The sequence below is a fragment of the Columba livia genome, chromosome 10, assembly GCF_036013475.1.
Source record: "Columba livia isolate bColLiv1 breed racing homer chromosome 10, bColLiv1.pat.W.v2, whole genome shotgun sequence".
In the NCBI taxonomy this organism is placed as follows: domain Eukaryota; kingdom Metazoa; phylum Chordata; class Aves; order Columbiformes; family Columbidae; genus Columba; species Columba livia.
Window position 1 is genome coordinate 10,181,844 of NC_088611.1, and position 17,776 is coordinate 10,199,619.

The 17,776-nt window shown below is 41.1% G+C and overlaps 1 protein-coding gene across 3 annotated transcripts in view; it reads left to right on the forward strand.

Annotated features, from left to right (window-relative positions):
• LOC110365253 (uncharacterized) overlaps positions 1-17,776 on the forward strand; it is a 258,208-nt gene that overhangs the window by 72,143 nt on the left and 168,289 nt on the right. For all 3 annotated transcript variants that reach the window (XM_065074610.1, XM_065074609.1, XM_065074611.1), the window contains exons 4-5: positions 5,423-5,478; positions 6,786-6,853. In XM_065074610.1, the coding sequence (XP_064930682.1) occupies positions 5,423-5,478; positions 6,786-6,853 (124 nt within the window). The remainder of the gene's footprint in view (positions 1-5,422; positions 5,479-6,785; positions 6,854-17,776) is intronic.

The following is a 17,776-nucleotide window of genomic DNA, read 5'->3' on the forward strand; positions in this document are numbered from 1 at the left end:
ACTGTCAGAAGAATAATGGGACAGATTCCCAAATTTATCTCTGAAGTGCTTGAATAGACCCTCTCCAGGTCCTGCCTTAACTCCTACAGAGGCTCAGAGGGGTTCTGTGTTCAGTGTTGGGCCATGGAAATGCAGGTGGGGCTTTTAAAGGCACACGTAGAAGATTTCTGCTTTGTAATTTCCAGTGTATGGCTTTTAATTTTTTTGTCCCAAATTAATAATCACAAGAAAATAAATCTGATGCCACGAGCCAGACCCTGAATAGCTTCAAGTCAGCGCTGAATTCAAGGGCTGCAACAGCTGCTCTGCCATTCTTGGATGTAGAGGAATATTGACAGTTGCCTTAGTCCTCCACAGTATTTCAAAGGTTAATTATTTTTAAAGTAATACAGTGTTTAATGTTTGCTAGACATGTAATTGAAGTGAAGCCCATTAAATGAAAAATAAGATAACAGGAGATTACCTAAATCAGAATGCATCCAAGTAGGGGAGAACTTAATTTCTATATTGGAAATTGCAACTGTGACCCTAGATCAGAGTTAAGCTTTGCTTCTTGTTTGTATCTGAGTCAGTTTCTAATGCTGTGGATTTTAAGTCTGATACTTTTCAGGTGAAGGGTTTTCTTTCTTTGTTTTGGGGAAAGATTATTTTTTTAAGACTAAGGAATTAGGGGGAATATTCTTCTGTATTTTTTCATTACTTGTTCTGCTTCCCTAATGTTACTTGAAGTATAGTTTCTGTGCATTTGTAAATAAACACATTTTCTCCTGCAGGATGTTCCTATTACTGCCTAAATGTCTTGATATAAATTTTGATAAGTGTTGCACTCAAGTCAAAAAGCATCACGAATATTTTTCTCCCAACAATTACCAAAGGCTACTCAAAGAACAAAGCATTATTTAATTTAATGTTTTAGAACCATCCAAGAGAAAGCGCACCTGTTGCTTTTGAAACTGTCTGATGCTGCTTTTGCCTCCAGCCAAAGAACAAAGGATTTCGTTTTCCTCGCAGAAGGAAACTCTCATCGGCTGTTACCACTTCATTGTTGACATTGTACCTCTGTGTTACTCTTAGATCATAAATTTTGTCAGGTTGATTACTCACCAATTAATCTCAAATGGATTCTACTGTCTAATCTAGTTACTTGTGTTTCCATCATGCACTGCTGCATAACTCTTGTAAGGCTTCCAGCAACCCTGGTGCTGGCAGTGGGAGCCCTTGATTCGGAGGGAGCTCTCCTTGGCGTTTTTAAATGTCAAAAATGACACAGGGTTGTTTCAGCCTGGACTCTGTCCCAGTTACAGTCCTAGTCTGGGCAATGGCTCGTCTGAGTTGTTACATGCTGCTCCTATACGTGTTATGGGACAGTAACATTCCGTGCTAGCAGTCATTAACTTCTGTTGCTACCAAAAAAGAAAATAGGGGGTGAGGGGGGAAAGGAACCTCTTACCCTCATTAGTAGGCTCATGAAATTCTGAAGCATGCCAGCTTGCCTCAGGGGAAGATCCAGGTAACAGCAGTGGAACTGCAAATATTTATTATTGTAAAGGACAAGAATATTTAAAATCCAGCTTCAGAACTAATAGGCGAACAACTAGTCTTAGAGTTCAGCAGAAATCAGCCTTGTTTTCAGGGTTCTCTGGTTACTGGTACTTCATGCAAACTGCTCTGAGAAGTTCACTGCAACTGGAAATCAAGGAGAATGATCCTTTCTGCTTTTATTAAGAAAAATGCATTAACTGTGTTTCCATCTTCATTTAAGTGCTGCTTCTGCTTGCTAGAGCAAACCTGTAGCTAAGTTATTGGTCAATTTTTCTTCAATTAATATCCTTAATTATATTGTAATTTCATCCCTGTCGGTCAGAAGCCTGTCGTTAGAGTTGAATTATCTTCAACAATCTGTATGTCAGGATGCCCACAAGACATCTGTGAGGACAGGAAAACAAACCTTAAAGACCTGCAGCTCCTGTCTGCTGTGGGTGCTGGAGCAGCACTGCTGTCTGCGGGCTGCGAGGGACCGTCCCGCGCCTTCCGTGCTTTGCTAAGTCCAGCCCAAGTGTAGGTGGGAATACTATACAAAAGTTATCTTCTGTAGTTGGCCACCTGCCAGTCTCGTCCATCAACAAATATTTTGGATGGAGTTATTCCGTGGTTGAGTTTGGGTTGTGCGCCCTGCGGCGCTCTGGCTGTGCGCTCCCCCTGTCCCCTCGCACCCTGACGTGCCTCGGATTCCCAGCATCGACTGGCCCTGTCTGCCAGGGTGTCTGACACGTGAACGGGACCAAGTCAAGCTTGGGATTATTGTCAGAAACGTGCTGTTGTCTTTGGCTTTGAGCGAGGCCGTTAGTGCTGCGGGCAGGTCTGTGTTTCCAGCTGCCCCCCAGGGCTGGGGAAGGGTGTGGGGTGCCGAGAGTCCTCAGCTGCCACCGTAGAATCACTTCGGGTGGAAGAGACCCTCAAGATCATTGAGTCCAGCCACAACTCTGGCACTAAACCATGTCCCTAAGAACCTTGTCTATGTGCCTTTTAAGCTCTTCCAGGGATGGTGATTCCACTGCTTCCCTGGGCAGCCTGTTCCACCCGTCTCCTTTCCGCTCACACCGGGAGTCTGACATGGAGCCGGGCTGCGTGCAGTGGCCAAACCTGCTCTGGAAAGGCTTGTGAGCAGTGAGATTTCAGCTTTTTGAATCATTTAAAAAGCAGCTCATCAATTTATTTAGAGACCCCTCACACTAGGTTCAAACTTTCTTGTGCTACAGTAGCGTTCAGCTGGCTTAATGCATTATTTCTGTCACTTTGTGTAGGGTCTAGGTTTTCTTTTGAAGGTTATCCGTACAAATTGTGCTGCCAATTGATACGATTTAGCTTAGGATCTGCGATGAGGCAAGAGCCTAAATTATATGTAGAAATTACAATATGACTATTGTCATAAAAATATATTCAGAACTAAGTTTAAAAAGAGAAAACTGAGATAGAAATATACTATATAGCAACACATGGTTTCAGAAAGAATTCCTAAAATTGTATTATGCAAGCACATCATTGCTGTGAGCAGCTATGTTTCAGCAATACATTTATTCTTCTTGCTGAAGATAGCAAGCCTTTAGTAAAAAACAGATCAGGCAAAAAATACTATATGAGTTTTTCCCCCCAAGTACCTTGTGCTGTGTGTGCTTCTTTCCTAACAATTTGGAATTTTATTTACTGTTTGCTGAAAGCGCAACGTTTTAAGGGCGCTGCTCCATTGAGCTGGCAGGAGGGGTTTGAGCTCGGTAGCCGGGTGTGAAGTCCTGGCAGTGGAGGCAACGTGTCGACCATCGGTTGCTCAGTTGGGCATGAAGAAGGAGACAGCCGGGGACGTAAATGTGCTTTGAGAGGCAGGGAGCCTGGTGAGAAATCAGCCTGCTTAGTACATCTGCTCCTGCACGTCAGACTAATGGAATAAGAGAAGGTGGCAGAAAAATAATTGCGTTCTCTTTACTAATGAAAGAGCACTTCAAGTTGTTGATAGTTTTACTGGCTTAATTACTTTGCAATGGCAGTATTCAGTGGCTTTGATTTGAGTTTTGTAATAGCAGTTACATGGACTTATTAGTCCTTGGGTGAACGAGGCAATTTTTTATGCAATTACATTTCAAATGTATTTAAGCGCACAAGGAAAAGTGCAGAAAAAACAGTGAGGTGAAGTAGTTAGTGAGCAGGATGGGTGTGCTGGGGCTGGTCCCAAAGGAGGACAGAGCTGGGTTTCAATTCTGCTTGTTCCTCTCGTGGCTCTGTCCCACCCGGACTTCAGCACCTTGAGGACTTCTGAAATGATACATACTTATTTAGCATTAAATAGAAGTAAAATCCCACTTGAGTGAGTGGAATAAAATGAAAGAAAAAATATAATTTAGCAGTGTTTTGAAACTTTGTCGTTTCAAATCCCTTCTGTGTAGTTCGTGAAAGATGGTCATGAACCTCCTGTTCTTGTTTCTTGGCTGGATTCTCTAAATTTCAATCTAAAAAACCAAGGTGTCTTTTCAACTTAACAAATAGTTTTGCCTTTGCTAGATTTACAGTTGTATGGAGAAAAATGAATTTAAATGCAGAACAACAATTGAAGAAGGCTCTGTAGCCTTAGTGGTCAGTGTCACAGGGACCGCATGGTTCGTGACAGCCGTACTGCACCGCTTGTCACATGTACCGCACGGCCTGTCACAGGCACCGCACAGCTCAGCAGGCACAGCTCTCCTGGAGAAATTCCACTTCTGTGGCAGCTTACTGCTGTGGAAGGAGCAGCTGACAGGCTCCACATTAACGTGGTTTAGTAACGTGCTTGCTGAGTTTGGCTCGAAACCGCTTGTAATACGAAAAGGCATTTCATATGTTTGAATCCGTACAAATCTGTGTGTGTGTACACAGCACATCTGGAGCTATCAGGCAGGTGATGGTGTGTGCCCTGCATTCAGGGCTGCGGACACCTTTTTAACTTGATAGTAAAGTGCATTTGGACTAACCGCTAATTCTGCAGCGTCTGAAATATTCCCTTTCTGGTGACAGCATGTTTATTCTCCTTGGAGTAAAACATCTACCCCAAGCAATAAGATGCCATGACAGACAGTGCAAGAATCTGAGCAATAACACTGCAGTAAAGATGTCTTCATGGCTGGGTTTTGTTGTTGGTATTATGGTATTTTACTAGCTGGCTACATTACCTAACTTGCATTAATTATATAAATGTATATATGACTGTGTATACAGTATGTTTTTCTGCGTAAATGTTTTTTTGTGTTCTGCTATTTGAAACATGATCAATTTTGAGATCTAACAGGGACTAAAATATATAACCCAGAGGGAAGCACACATAGAATCAGGCAATGCAAACATTCGAGCCAGAAAATTTATAGTAAGGATCTATAGAGTAGACAAAGATTGATGAATCAATTAACCATCTCACACTTTTGTATGCAAAATGAGCAGAAAATCCTAGGAAACTCTTTCAAAGGCAACAAAAGCATTTTCATGGTTTGTGGAGGAAAGTGAATGTTTTCTTGTTACTGGCTTTGTTCTGGAGTGTTTTGCATTGTTTAGAGATGTAACAACTATGCTGCATTGTATGTAAACACATGAATTATCATGTTACACTTGCAAGATTAGTACTTGTTTGTTGAGTCAGGCCCTACATTTTCCCCTCATCATTTCAAAGGCTTGGGTCAATAGAAAATAATCCGCATTTTGGAGTAACATTTTGGTAGGGGCAAAGTAAATTTTTGAATACTTTTAAAATTCAAACTTATCTTTTGTGGCAATATAAAAAGACTGCTGCTGTTCAGACAAGTTACTCGTTGACCCGAAATCTGAGTGCACTTGTTGATCCAAAATATTAGTGGAGCACAGAATTCTGATCTTAAATTCAAATTGTTGTGTTTTTCCCTTTCAGAGCTGCAAGACGGCATAGCGCAGAGCAACGAGACGCGTTCAGTTCCCTGCCACAGGGTAAGTCTGTCTGTCTGCAAAGAACTGCAGTGGTTTGCCATAGTTGGTTGCTGGCAGCGTGCGGTGGCACTGGTGGCTGTGGGTGCCGAGGCGGTGGTCTCAGTGCAGTGGGGTGTCCCTGAGCTTCTCCTGCCCGCCAGCAGAACCAGCCGCATGATCTGTGTCCAGGTCAAGCCTGGTACTACTTTGTTATTATAAGATCATGGATGGTGTAGTGTGTCTTACTAGGCTATACCTTTCTGGCTTGTAATTACATATTCACTCTGAAACTGTTTTCCCATGAAGCAGGAAGGCTTTTATTCAGCTGTGATTTGTTAAACTGTGTGTAGAACCCAGATACAACCATGGTGGGTGCATTTTCAGTTGTTTCTTATTTCTCCCTGTGAGTCTCCAGGCCTGTTTGAGAGATGTGTGGTGTGGGAGGGTATCATGCCAATAATGAAATGCTGGGTTCAAAATGAAAGGCAGTCATTCCAAAACACTTTTATTTTTAGATCCTCCTTTTCTTAGTCTTGGATGCTGTTTCTCTCTGCCCTCCTCCAGCGCGATTTCTTGCCAAGCCGCGTGAGGCAACTTAAAGCTGCCATCCAACCACAGCTTGAAATGTGCCTTGAAATCTGCTTTAATTAGATATGAGCCATAATAATTTAATTACAGATCCACCCACTAAATTGTCTGTTTTGAATTGTAGCAGCCACATTGTGTACAGAAACAAAAATGTTTGGAGTAGATACCTCACTGATTTCTATCAAGGGCATTCAAGCTCAGAATAAAGTACCTGAGTACTGTGATTGCTTAACCTCTAGCTTGCTAATTACACACATGACTTGTAAAATCTACCGGATTTACCTAGATGTAAGCCAGCTGTGGTTTAACTGCTTGTTCCTGGGGGATGAGGTGCTGAGGAAGCACCTGAGTGCAGGGTTGTGCCTGTACTGCTGGTAAGGAGCGTACGGCCAGCCACAGACTGGAGCTTGAGAAGTGTCTCATTGCTTTGTGGACAGGCCTTTCAAATACTTATTTCCCACAAAGTTAAATTAAATATGCATCACACACTTAACATTGGAATTCCATCCTTCAGTTGTAGGTACGTAAAAGCTCTTGTCCAAGCTCTTGTCCCCACTGCTGGGGAATGGTGTCTAGGTCTTAGTCAGTGATCTGGTAACAAACACGAGTTATTACTATTTAGATTTGTGATTGATGGAAAGTCTGATAGAGTAATTATTATATCCTCTTCCATATTTAGTATGTAGAGTAATCATTTGGTAGCCTGGGATCATTCAGTGATGAATGTTGTAATTCAGCAGAAAGGAGATGGAGTGGCGGCTGTGACTGAGGAGGACAGACGGTACTTGAAGAACCAGCAGCTGCAGAGGTAGGAGCAGACGCGTCAGTTAATGGAAACTTCTTGTGCGGTTCTGTTGCAAAACACCACTTGCAACCTTTGGATTGATTGAATCAATCATTCAGTCAATTAATCTCTCTGTCCATCATGGACGCAAACAATGTCCGGAGTTAGTGTGAGAGCAGTGGAGCTGCCTGGGGGGAAATCTCTACAAATATGTTGACGTAGTGGCATGAGCATGCCTTAGATATGCACTGCTGGTCAGACAAGACATACTAATCTTATTCATTCTGAATTATTTAAAATAAGTCTTTAAGAACATTCTTGACAGGCTCTGTGTGTTCTAATTAGAATGCCTGAAGAAATACTGCTGTAGAAAATATTGTGATGGTTGGTACAAATTTTCTTCAGTTGTTGTAGCTCCTACCCATCTTCTCGTCAGCATTATGTAGTAATGTTTCCTTTCACTTTGCTAACATGCAGATTAAGGGTAATCTTAAGATTTGGAATGTTTTGTATCTTCATATTCACGGATGAGTAATCTTCAGTTTGATTTCTACTTATGTCTAAATTTTTGAGATGTTTGATGGATGGTTATTCTGATCAGATCCTGTTAACGGAATTTCTTAGTTGTTAGCGGTTAAAGATGGAAAACTGTAACAGCTAAATAACTTCTGCTCTTGTTGGCTGTAGTATAAATTCACATTTAAATGATGCACCCTGAGGGTTGGGAGCGTTACCTACACGTGGGCAGGTGCGAGAAGGCAGTAAGCCAGGGCGTGAATGAAAACTTGGTTGTGTGTTCAGAAAACCTAAAAGCCAAATATTGTTGAAATGAAAGTTCTCCATAGAATAGGGGCTGTGGGACCTGGAGGAGAGCGAGCCCGTCAGCGGGTATTGGGGACGGCCCGTTGCTCTCTGATAACAACCCATCCCAGTTCCAGATCATTATCCTCCTCTGGAAGATTTCTGCTGCGCTTGGGGATAGAAGGCTGAATTCTTCTCGCTCTGGCTCTGCCGGAGACAGCTCCAAAAGATGTTTTCCATTGTTTCAAATGGCAGTTATCCAGAAATAATTCAGCATTTTTATCGTTATTTTTATGAACAGTTCTTGCTAAAAGCTCATTGCAAGTTAGCAGGCACCACTGTGGTTGAAGGCCTGACGTTTTAAGAATTAATTTGGCCATCACCTGTTGCAGGATTGGGCCGAACTGCTCGTATCGGCTGCCTCTGAAGGAGAAGGATGAGGGACAGTACTTGTCTGGTGCTTCTCTGTTTCCTTGGCTACAAGTTAATTTAAATACCATCTATTCTATTGGTATTAATGAAAATCTTCTGGGATACACATCTTTGATATGCAGTGATTTCATTTGAATCATAGGCTGTGTTAAAACATTAGCTGTAGGGATGTAGTATTTTGGGTACCAATCTAATCACCTCTCCAAAAGGGTGAAAATGGTTTAGGAAGAGAGAAATATTAATAATGTGTATTTCTCTCTATTAAATATCCTCAAATGGCATACATTATTGCTTGAATCTTTCCTTCCTTGACACTAATATGGCACCAAGAATTTTTTTCCTGAAAACTCAAGCATGTGTTTCTTAGCAAACACCTATAATTAGGTCAGAATTTTATAAAAGGCTTTCTGTTTGCATAGAGTAGCATTAATTTTGCATTCTTCTATCAAGTGAAACACGGAGAAGGAACAAATAATTTATTCATGCAAAACCAACCCGCATGAATCATTTATTTACCTCTTCTGGTAATTTCACAAGCTCACTTTTTATGCATCAAGCTGCAAATTAATAAAAAATTTCTGGGGGTTGATTTTGTCTGGAAAAAAAAGTAATAAATGACATAAATAGATTCCCTTTATGGAAAATCATCATGTGAACTTGGGCAAAAATTTGTTGTTTTAATTAAGTATCTATCTGAAAGACCAGCTGCAAGAAAGAGAGTTTTCACTGTCTTTAACCTTCAAAATATAAAAAAAACAACGGGTTGAACACCAAAATTCAAGTTAATCCGTGAATTCAGAACAACTCCCTTGAGTTTGTTAGAGTTTTCATCAATGTAAATAAAAGTAAACCTGATGCAAGGGCTTTAATCTGGAAATGCATGTAGAGGTAAATGACAAATGTACCAATTGTTTTGAGCTGTGGTCTGCTTCCAGCATGTAAGTTTAATGGAACAAACTCTGCTCCTGCTGATCCCAGTGACAAACGACCCATTTTGTTCTACAAGTGCAGTGTTTGGTGCTGTTCAATATATACTCTGTGGATCAGCGTGGTTCTGAATTAGCTGCTGTTTACTGGAGCACCTCTGCAGTTCAGGGTTGCTTTTTGTGTTTTGTTACTGTTGGTGTTTTGGTTGGAGCTGGCGGGCTGTGGCAGAGCAGGGAACAAGAGCTGTATGACAACGTGTGTGCTCCCTGGCCACCCTGGTTCTAATGAGAGATAAGTACCACATTTTGACAAACGTTTCGCAGGATTTTACATAGTGTCTGATGGCATATTGATCTGTGGAATGTTAAAAAAAACCCGCAGAATTTGAAAAAGTGATGTGCAGCTGACATACTGTGTCAAGGAAATGTGTGGTAGTTCATTCCAACATATGCTTAAAGAGACAAATATTATTGGGAAGTATCATCTTTGGTATAGTGGGAGTTTGTTAAACTAGATAAAACCAACTTTGTTACCACTGCAATTTCCAAAATCATTAAGAGTGTCAGAAAGCAAGTGATTATTGGCATTTGGGGCTTTAAAGGGTTACTAACAACTGCTATACTGGCAATCTAACCATTTGTTTTTTTCTTTTCCTATGTGGCTAGATGGGCAGTTCAATTAAGTTGATGTGTCAGTCAGAAACATCACTTTTCCTAATTCAATAAGGATTGTTTTGTATGTCATTAATCAGTTTGCTTTATAATGATGTGTTAACTAAACTTTCGGCACAACGCTGCCCTGACGATGGCACAGGAGATCTGCTGCAGGGGTCCCGGGTGCCAGCCTGGCCTCTTGTCCGGAACAATCGCCCACTGAAAGGCTGTGTTTGAAATGTGTGCCACGATGGGAGGTTACTCATTAACAGGGCATTTAATTAAGACCCATCAGGAGATTTAGCCTGAGATCTGCTGGTTGTTTTTTAAAGTATTTGCTATGAATTAAAGAATATAAGTAAGTGATTAATGAGCTGGCTTTAACTCAGCAAATTTGGGTTGAGTTCTGAGCTTTGCCAGACCTGCTGCCCAAGCAGGGCAGTTCTTGTGGCCCAAGTGTCACATCTCCGCTTTGTGAGCAGGTTTGGTCCTTCCCGGTCTACTCTCCTCTCTGTGAAGAACAAAAAGAGGAAGAACTGATCTTGGTGAGAGCTTCCATGTCTGCCAGGAAAGAGATTCAAAACCTGACTGAATGTGCTCCTGAGCCGCCTTCTGCTTCTGACCCGGCTTTGGGCAGACGCGATGATCTCCAGAGGTCACCCTCCCTCCCCATCTCAGTGATTCAATGATGCTGTCAAATAATAAACTGGAAATGCCCAGTGAAACAACAGATAGATGCTAGGTTATGTTGTAACAGAGAATTACTCAAGGCTATCATTTTATCCTGTGCTAAAAGCTTCACAATTGCGGGAAGATTATGCTACCAAACGTGAAAAGTGGTGATTGTGCTGCCATTTTTTGCCACTGTAGTCAAGGGCCTGTCAGGATCTCCATTACAACAAACATGGTCGCAAAGGGTAATCTAACCTTACATGACAGATATTTGCTTGGAATTAAGATCTGGTAGAGCACTACAATGCTTTTTTGTTTCATTTTGTATTCTGGTTAACCTTTATGTTTTATTTTGTTGAATGGGTAAGCTCTTGAGCCTTTCATTGATATTTTTGTATGAACTTGGTTCAGGCCACTTAAGCAAAATGTGACCCAGAATGACAGAAATTACAGAAGTTAGTGTTAGATGGGTGCATCATAGCTCTGTTAGAAGCTCTCTTAAAAAGGCATGTATTTATGTCACAAGAGTCACTGCCGTAGCTGCAATTACCGTACTCTGTTGTCAGCGGTCCAGCTGACAAGCTGTGTGCTAAATGCACATGGTGATGAAATACTTCCTTGCTCACAGGGGACATTCCTGGTAGTGTAACCACGGTGCAGTGCAGAGTTTCCTTCTCCAGTCTGTCAATGTAAGTGTCTCAATATTTAGGAAGTGTTAAAAAACTCTCAACTACTCAACATTTATCTTGAAGAAGATAGCTTTTGATGCAAAAAAGAAAAATGTTCTGTCCACAGCGTCCTACTGCATTTTGTATGTTTATTAAGGGTCAGTGTGGCTGACAAACTCATTGTTGGTTTAATCCCTTGATCCTTTATGCAGATACTGTACCAGATGTATAGGAAGAGAACCTACATGGGACAGAAGGACGGACGGTGCATGCGCTGTGTGCACGCAGCGGGGGAAAGGCTGGGGAACAGCAGGCACTCAACATACCCAAACCTGCCTTTCTCAGCTGTTACGTATTTTTCATCTGTTGGCCAGATGTGCTCTTTCATCTCCTTTTTGAAGTGTTACTTTTTAAGAACAATTTAGATTTCAGCCCGTGTTTAATCTGGTTCTTTTCCAGCTGTGCACAAAATTCAAAAATCTCTTGATGGTTGGCACTTGCTGGTCCTAAGGCTTAAAAGATTTTGCTCCAGTACCAATATAATGGCATTTATTAAAGATAATACTGTACAATCCTTTTGTTTTTAAAGGCAAACTTATTTTCCTGTTCACTGTCAGTTGGTACTGGAGGTTTGTCTGTGAATTGTAATTTTGGTTCTGGAGGATGATGAAAGTTCATGGATCTGGTGGAATTGCTTCTGCTGTATTGTAACTCAGTGTTTTAGGGTTCAGTACAAAGCATTTTGTTTTGGGCACAAGAGCAGTAGAGAAGAACTGTTTGATATATTTAACAGTTTATCAAGCTTTTGTCATCTGTTTTTAGAGTTAGGACTGAGAACAGATTCAGTAACAACTTTTTCAACGCTTCCCACTGCTGTTTGGTTTGAGGTGCTAAGTAAGGAGCCCTGGAGTGTGAGAGCATTTCCTGCCCAGCTGGGAGCCACAGAGTGGGAGGACATGGGAGGCAGGTTGGTTAGATCCCATCTCCATCAGCCTGGAGGGGGAACTGGGGGCATTTTGGGGAGGCAGTAGTGGTGTCTCCATGGGCGGTGCCACGGCTCCCCGGGCAGGGGACAGGACCGCAAGGTCGCAGCCTGAAGGTTAGAGAAATGGATTCCTGACTTGGCTTGATATCTTGCTTTGCGGTGGGGAGTGTGGTGAATTACTTCACTGCTCTCTGGTTTGGTTGCAATAGTGTCATTTTGGTGGGATACTGAGGAACTTGCAGAGTTTTCAGAGCTTTTTGCATTTTGAAATGAGGTGAGTGGGTTGGCATACAGTTCCCTCCTGACATGGCAGCTTCAGAGTTTAAGTAAACGTAGAATGTTTTCTCTACAAAATAACCCCTGGGATCCTTAGGGAACAGCTTCTCTGTATGTGTTGGAGGAGCATGGTTGTGGACAGCAGGTCTGGCAGAGAGGGACGTGGGTGCTCGGGGCTGCCAGTCCCACTGGAGACAGTGTCCCCTCGGAAGGGCTTTGCTTCTGCTGGGGACGGGACGATGGCAGGAGAACTGAGGTTTCTTTATCTTTCTCTACTAGGTTAATGACAAAATCTTTTCCTTGCTCAGGTGTCCTGACTGTTAGACCCTTGTACATGAGTAATGCAAACAGTCTGATATTCTTTATGATGCTCAATTTGATTTGTAACAAAAGCACTTCAAAGTTTATTGGATCTTCACAAGGCCTAGTTTCAAGGGTAATTAAGCATCTCATTATATCTGGTAATGTTAATTGCATTTTTAATTTTATTTGTACACCGACATTTGCTCTGGCTAAAAATAGTCTTTATAAATGGGACTGAAAGGGAGAGCTGGAGATGGATATGTACAAGCTGCTGAATTATAGGTAATGGAAGAGTGGAGATACCTGTCACAGAGACAAAGCTGCCTGGAGTGATGGGCCTTTCTGTTAACTTCAGAGTGTTGGTGGTTCAAAAAAAAAGGGCATTTGAAAATATAATTAAACTGGTCCAAGCCACATTATGGTTATTTAGATTTAAATACGTCTAACACCTTGATTGGGTAGAGGAGCTCAAAGCCAGTGAATATACCATATTTAAATCTATCAATAGGCCTTAACCTGGCATATAGCAAGGTCTTCCACGTCCTCTGGAGAAGTCTTGTTTGTGTTGCTGAAGGCTTCAAAGTTGTGCATTTTACAACTGTGACTAAAGTCTTGCAGATCTTACACGTGAGACGATGATTTCCTTTCCCATCTCTATACTTCTGTAGATGATAAAAAAAACGCTGAGTTACCAGTGCTTGGTGGACTTGAATTTAAAAGGAAAAATTTTTGAAATATATTTAAAAGCCAAAAGGACAACATGAAACAGAAGAAAATGCGAGCTTGAAAATTATTTATTTGCTTCCTGAATAATTAAAGAGTCCGTGTGAAGTACATGATAATGCATGTCGGTCCTCAGCTTGTTGGCTATGTTAATTTATTCAGTGTATTATATTGGGCAATTAATGTTCTTCTCTTAACAATATGCCAGTTAAATATTGCATTTCATTATTAATTTATCTTAGTTTTCCTTGAAGATAAGCGTTACAATGCAGTTTTCACAAGCACACATGTAATCAGGGTGAGGTTCGTTTATGAAAGTTAGTATTTGCTCCCTGGGGTGGTTGGTGGAAACAGCTTTTGGAAGGTGAATATTGATAATTCACAGGGGAAACTGCATAGGGCCCACTACATCACCCATTGTGTTCGTTTGCAAACATTAAATTACATGCCTGGGCAAGCACTTGGTCTTTTCCTTTCCAGAAATGTTAACCCAGCTGCTGGATGCCTTTGATTCATCATCTTCTGTGTTTTTGCCAATGAGTCTTGGTGAGTCTCTTCTTGCTTTTGGAGAAGTTATCCCATCTTTTAGCGTGTCCAGATGCAGGATGTTTTCAGATGGCACAGATATTTCTTCTAACGCGTTTTGTAGATGAGCATTAAGCCCTGCTGATATCTAGGGGCAAACTGAAGCCTCTAAAAGGTGGGGTATTTTTTTCTCCAAAGTCACCAACAATGAATTGGAAAGTGAGAGCTGAGGCAGCTTTCTTAACGAGGCAGCCTGTTGAAGTACCGGTAAGGTGGTTTTAGTGATAGCTTCTCTGCCTTGACTTGCAAAGTGATTCATCAATTGCCAGAAATATTCCTGGAGATGTTCCTGTTAGATTAAGAATGTGGCTTGAAGTTGTATCAGCACACCTGCTCCCAGCCTCTCTTGAAAGAAAACAGCACAATTTCTGGCTCCTGTTGTCATCAGTGACCTTTGGTCGTTGCAGCAGCGGTGCAGGAGGTGCGCCTGGTTTTGCTTTGGAGTAGTTCAACCTTTTGCATATATCAGACACTCAGTTTAATAGCTTTATCTCAGCAACATCCTGGAAGTATAATGAAAAATGACTTTTCTCTTGTTGCTGTTTGATAGCTTTGAAGCTTGCATTTTGAAGCTGTGTTGAATCTAATAGACTTTTCACTGGATATACTTTAAGACAGGTCATTCTTTCTCTGAGAAATGGAATTATACTGCTTTGTGTTAGTGCGGAGAGGTCCGAGCGGTCAATGTCTGCCTCTTCCTAAGTGATGGAGTGAAAGGTGGTTTCATGAGAGCATTGGAATAATCTTAATTGACATAAATCATTTGAGATACTGTCAACGAAATATTACTCCTAATCTGTTTTTTCTGTTTCATTTAGAAATGTCTATTTCTTTTTAAGGATTCATGCAAATCACACATAATTATGTATTTTATAGGTAGAGACTAGTCCTTTTGATAACATTAAGCAGTGCCAGATTTACTCTTTAACATAATCCTTAGGCTCCCATCTATGAAACTGCGTGAAACAGACTTAGGGAACACATTCAAAATGAGTTTCACAGTTCTGGGCTCATCCAATTTCTAACACACAGTGTTTTTCGATTGTAACTGTGAGCGTAGTTCTCAATGGTAAGACTCACTAATCTTCTTAAATAACCTAATACTTAATGTGATTGTGTTAAGGGAAAGTGACCAGCAATTAAAGAAGCTGAAATACATAAAATGAGCTTTGTCCATAGAAGTCAATTAAGTTGTCACAAGGCGAAACAAAAATGCCATGCTGAAAGATTTATCTCAACAAATCTAGTATTAGAAACATGAGCAATTGATCTGCTATCAAACGTGCAAAATGATTGAAACACAGATGAGTTAAATAAGTTTTAGCCTACTAATTAACTGTAATTTCATAACACAAAGCCTAAATAATGGAGCTTGTCAAGGAAGTGACAGTACCACCGATAGAACCAGGCAGCTGTGGCAGGTTTTGTGGGGTCATGACGGATTTCTGAAGAGCCTGTGCTAAAATGGGCAATCTTAGGTGTTCAGTAATTTACAGTCTTGTGTACAGGATAAACCACACCCTTGAACAGCTCCTGGGTTTGTCCATCTCTGACATTCATATTTAGAGCTGCAACTTTGGAGCTGATGTGGACTTCAAAAAAAAAGAAGAAAACCAATATAACCTATTCTCCAGTTCTGAAAACTACATTAATATTAAATAGCAATTAAAAATCTTTGTATGTATGCAGAGGAACATCATGAGGACATTTAAAGAACAAAAAACCTAATAAAAAAGAGGATAGTGTATTTTGTATCAACAGGCTTGTTCAGTTAAGGAATGAGATCCATTGGCTTTGTGCCAAGCCATACAGCATCACTTATTGCAGTAATTCAACCCAAAATATAGAAAGCTACTTGTGTATCTTGGGCCTTGTGATTCACGGTAACACTCCTGCTTTTTAACTTGTTCTTTTTCTAACGGGAAACCCGCTGTCTGGTGACAAGATCCTTCCACAGTTTGTTCATTAAACCAGCTAGTGAAGGAGGGAGCACATCATATGCGTTCCTTAAGAGATGTGCCCTGTTCCTTTCATGGAAATTTAGGATATATGTAGGTAAATAAATATGTATGTACATCTGATAGCATAGCATTTAAGGCTTTGATCTCTCAGCTGATTTATGGGGAAACAGTGGAACGACATGTAACTAAAGGACTGACTGTTTTAATTGCTCCGCAGCAGTGAAGCCTCAAGCTAGAGCCAGATAAATTCTGTCTCCCTCCAGTCTGTAAGAACTGTAGCAGTCACAGTGAGCTGCCTTCCTGCTGCTAGTGCAGCCAATTCTGCGTGTATTTCAAGGCTGCAAACACATACTTAAGTATGTTACTTACTAGAGGTCTCGAGTCATATCCAAATGTGTGAACTGTGCCTTACACCTGCGTTGTCACCAAACTGTTCAGACTTGGGTCATCACATTTATTGCACAATAAGTAAAAAACTAATGTACAACTGCTTTGTATTGTTACCTAGAGAAAAGTTGTCATGTTTAAGGAGGATTGTTGAGGAAATGGAGAAATTGTGCTGCTTTGGTACAAATTTGTTGAGCCGCAATTTGTAGCATGTTAGTGTGAGGATAAAATTTAGGAAAGAAGATCTAAGTGCTCTGTAAAACAAGTTCAGATTAATTTCTTACTCTGAATTGGAATAACCTACTTAATACTATATAAACATTTCTAACTAAATGAAAGATTTTATAGAGCATTAAAAATTGATAGCACATCAGCCGCCTTAGAAATGCGTTTCCTTTCTTTCTACTCTTGTGCGTTTTAGTCAGCTCGTCATTGACTGTGACTGGTTTATTATGGCTCTCTTACTTCTGAGCAGTCATTACAAATGCCCTTACGTTTAAGTGGATGCATTTTTTGGTGGTTGCTGTGTGATGACTGTTTTACTCTGTAAATAGACTATAAATTATGTATGGAGAATTTATGAATTAATCTATAGTATATATCTCATACTCATAAATATTGTACAGTACCTTGTAGCCTCTTTATAACTTGCTGGTGGAGATCTTTAAGTGCAAGGTTCGTCATGCTGTTCTCTTGTATCAGAAATAGGCAGTTTTGATTTTCTGCAGCACTATTTTTGTTCATCTTTCGGTAGTGCACTTTGCAACATGCAGAGCAAAATTGTCAAATGTGTATAATGGTGCGAGGGAAGTGCCTTGCTTCACCTTTCTGTTTTGAGAGATAAATCATGAGTTTCATACCTGTGGAGCTATTCTTTCTTTCACCTGCATCGTCTGAATAACACACATTTTCCCCAGGCAGCTAATTATGGGGCAAGATTAATATGGTAGCAGATTGTAACCACAACTGAAGACCTCAGAAACTAGCTATTAAAACACTCTTCATGTCTGTTGAGTGCAGTGCTTGAACCACCCGTTCACGGAAAATAAGCCTTAGATGCAGTGATATATGTGGGGGATTATTACAGGTAGGTCGGTGAGACTTGATAAGAAAAACAACCCAGTGGCCAGTGTTGAGCTAACTTCTGCATCAATTAATTTTCTCTTCAGTTAATTGGGCTGGGATGGCTGTAGACTGTAACCTTCTGGGAAGCAATTTAGGAGAAATTAGTGATCTCCAGAATAAATTTCCATGCAACATTCAGTGCAGTGTCTGCTGAGATAACATCCTGTGTATGTTACAGGTCTGCTCTGGTTTATAATCATCAACGAGGTGCAAGTCAGTGGCTGGGCTGGGAATTGTTAGTCAGTTGCCCTGAAAGAAAACAGCAAGAAAATACTTTGCCTGGGATGTTTCCAGGTTTGTGTGATGTGATGCTGGTCCTGCCGTCTGTTCCGTCCCGGAGCGGAGGGCTCAGCTCAGGCAGTGGCGCCTGCAGGGGTTTGGTGATGGGTACCTCGCGCTCGACACTTTCTGCTGCAGCAAACTGGGGCTCGGGTAGCTGGGGAAGAAGG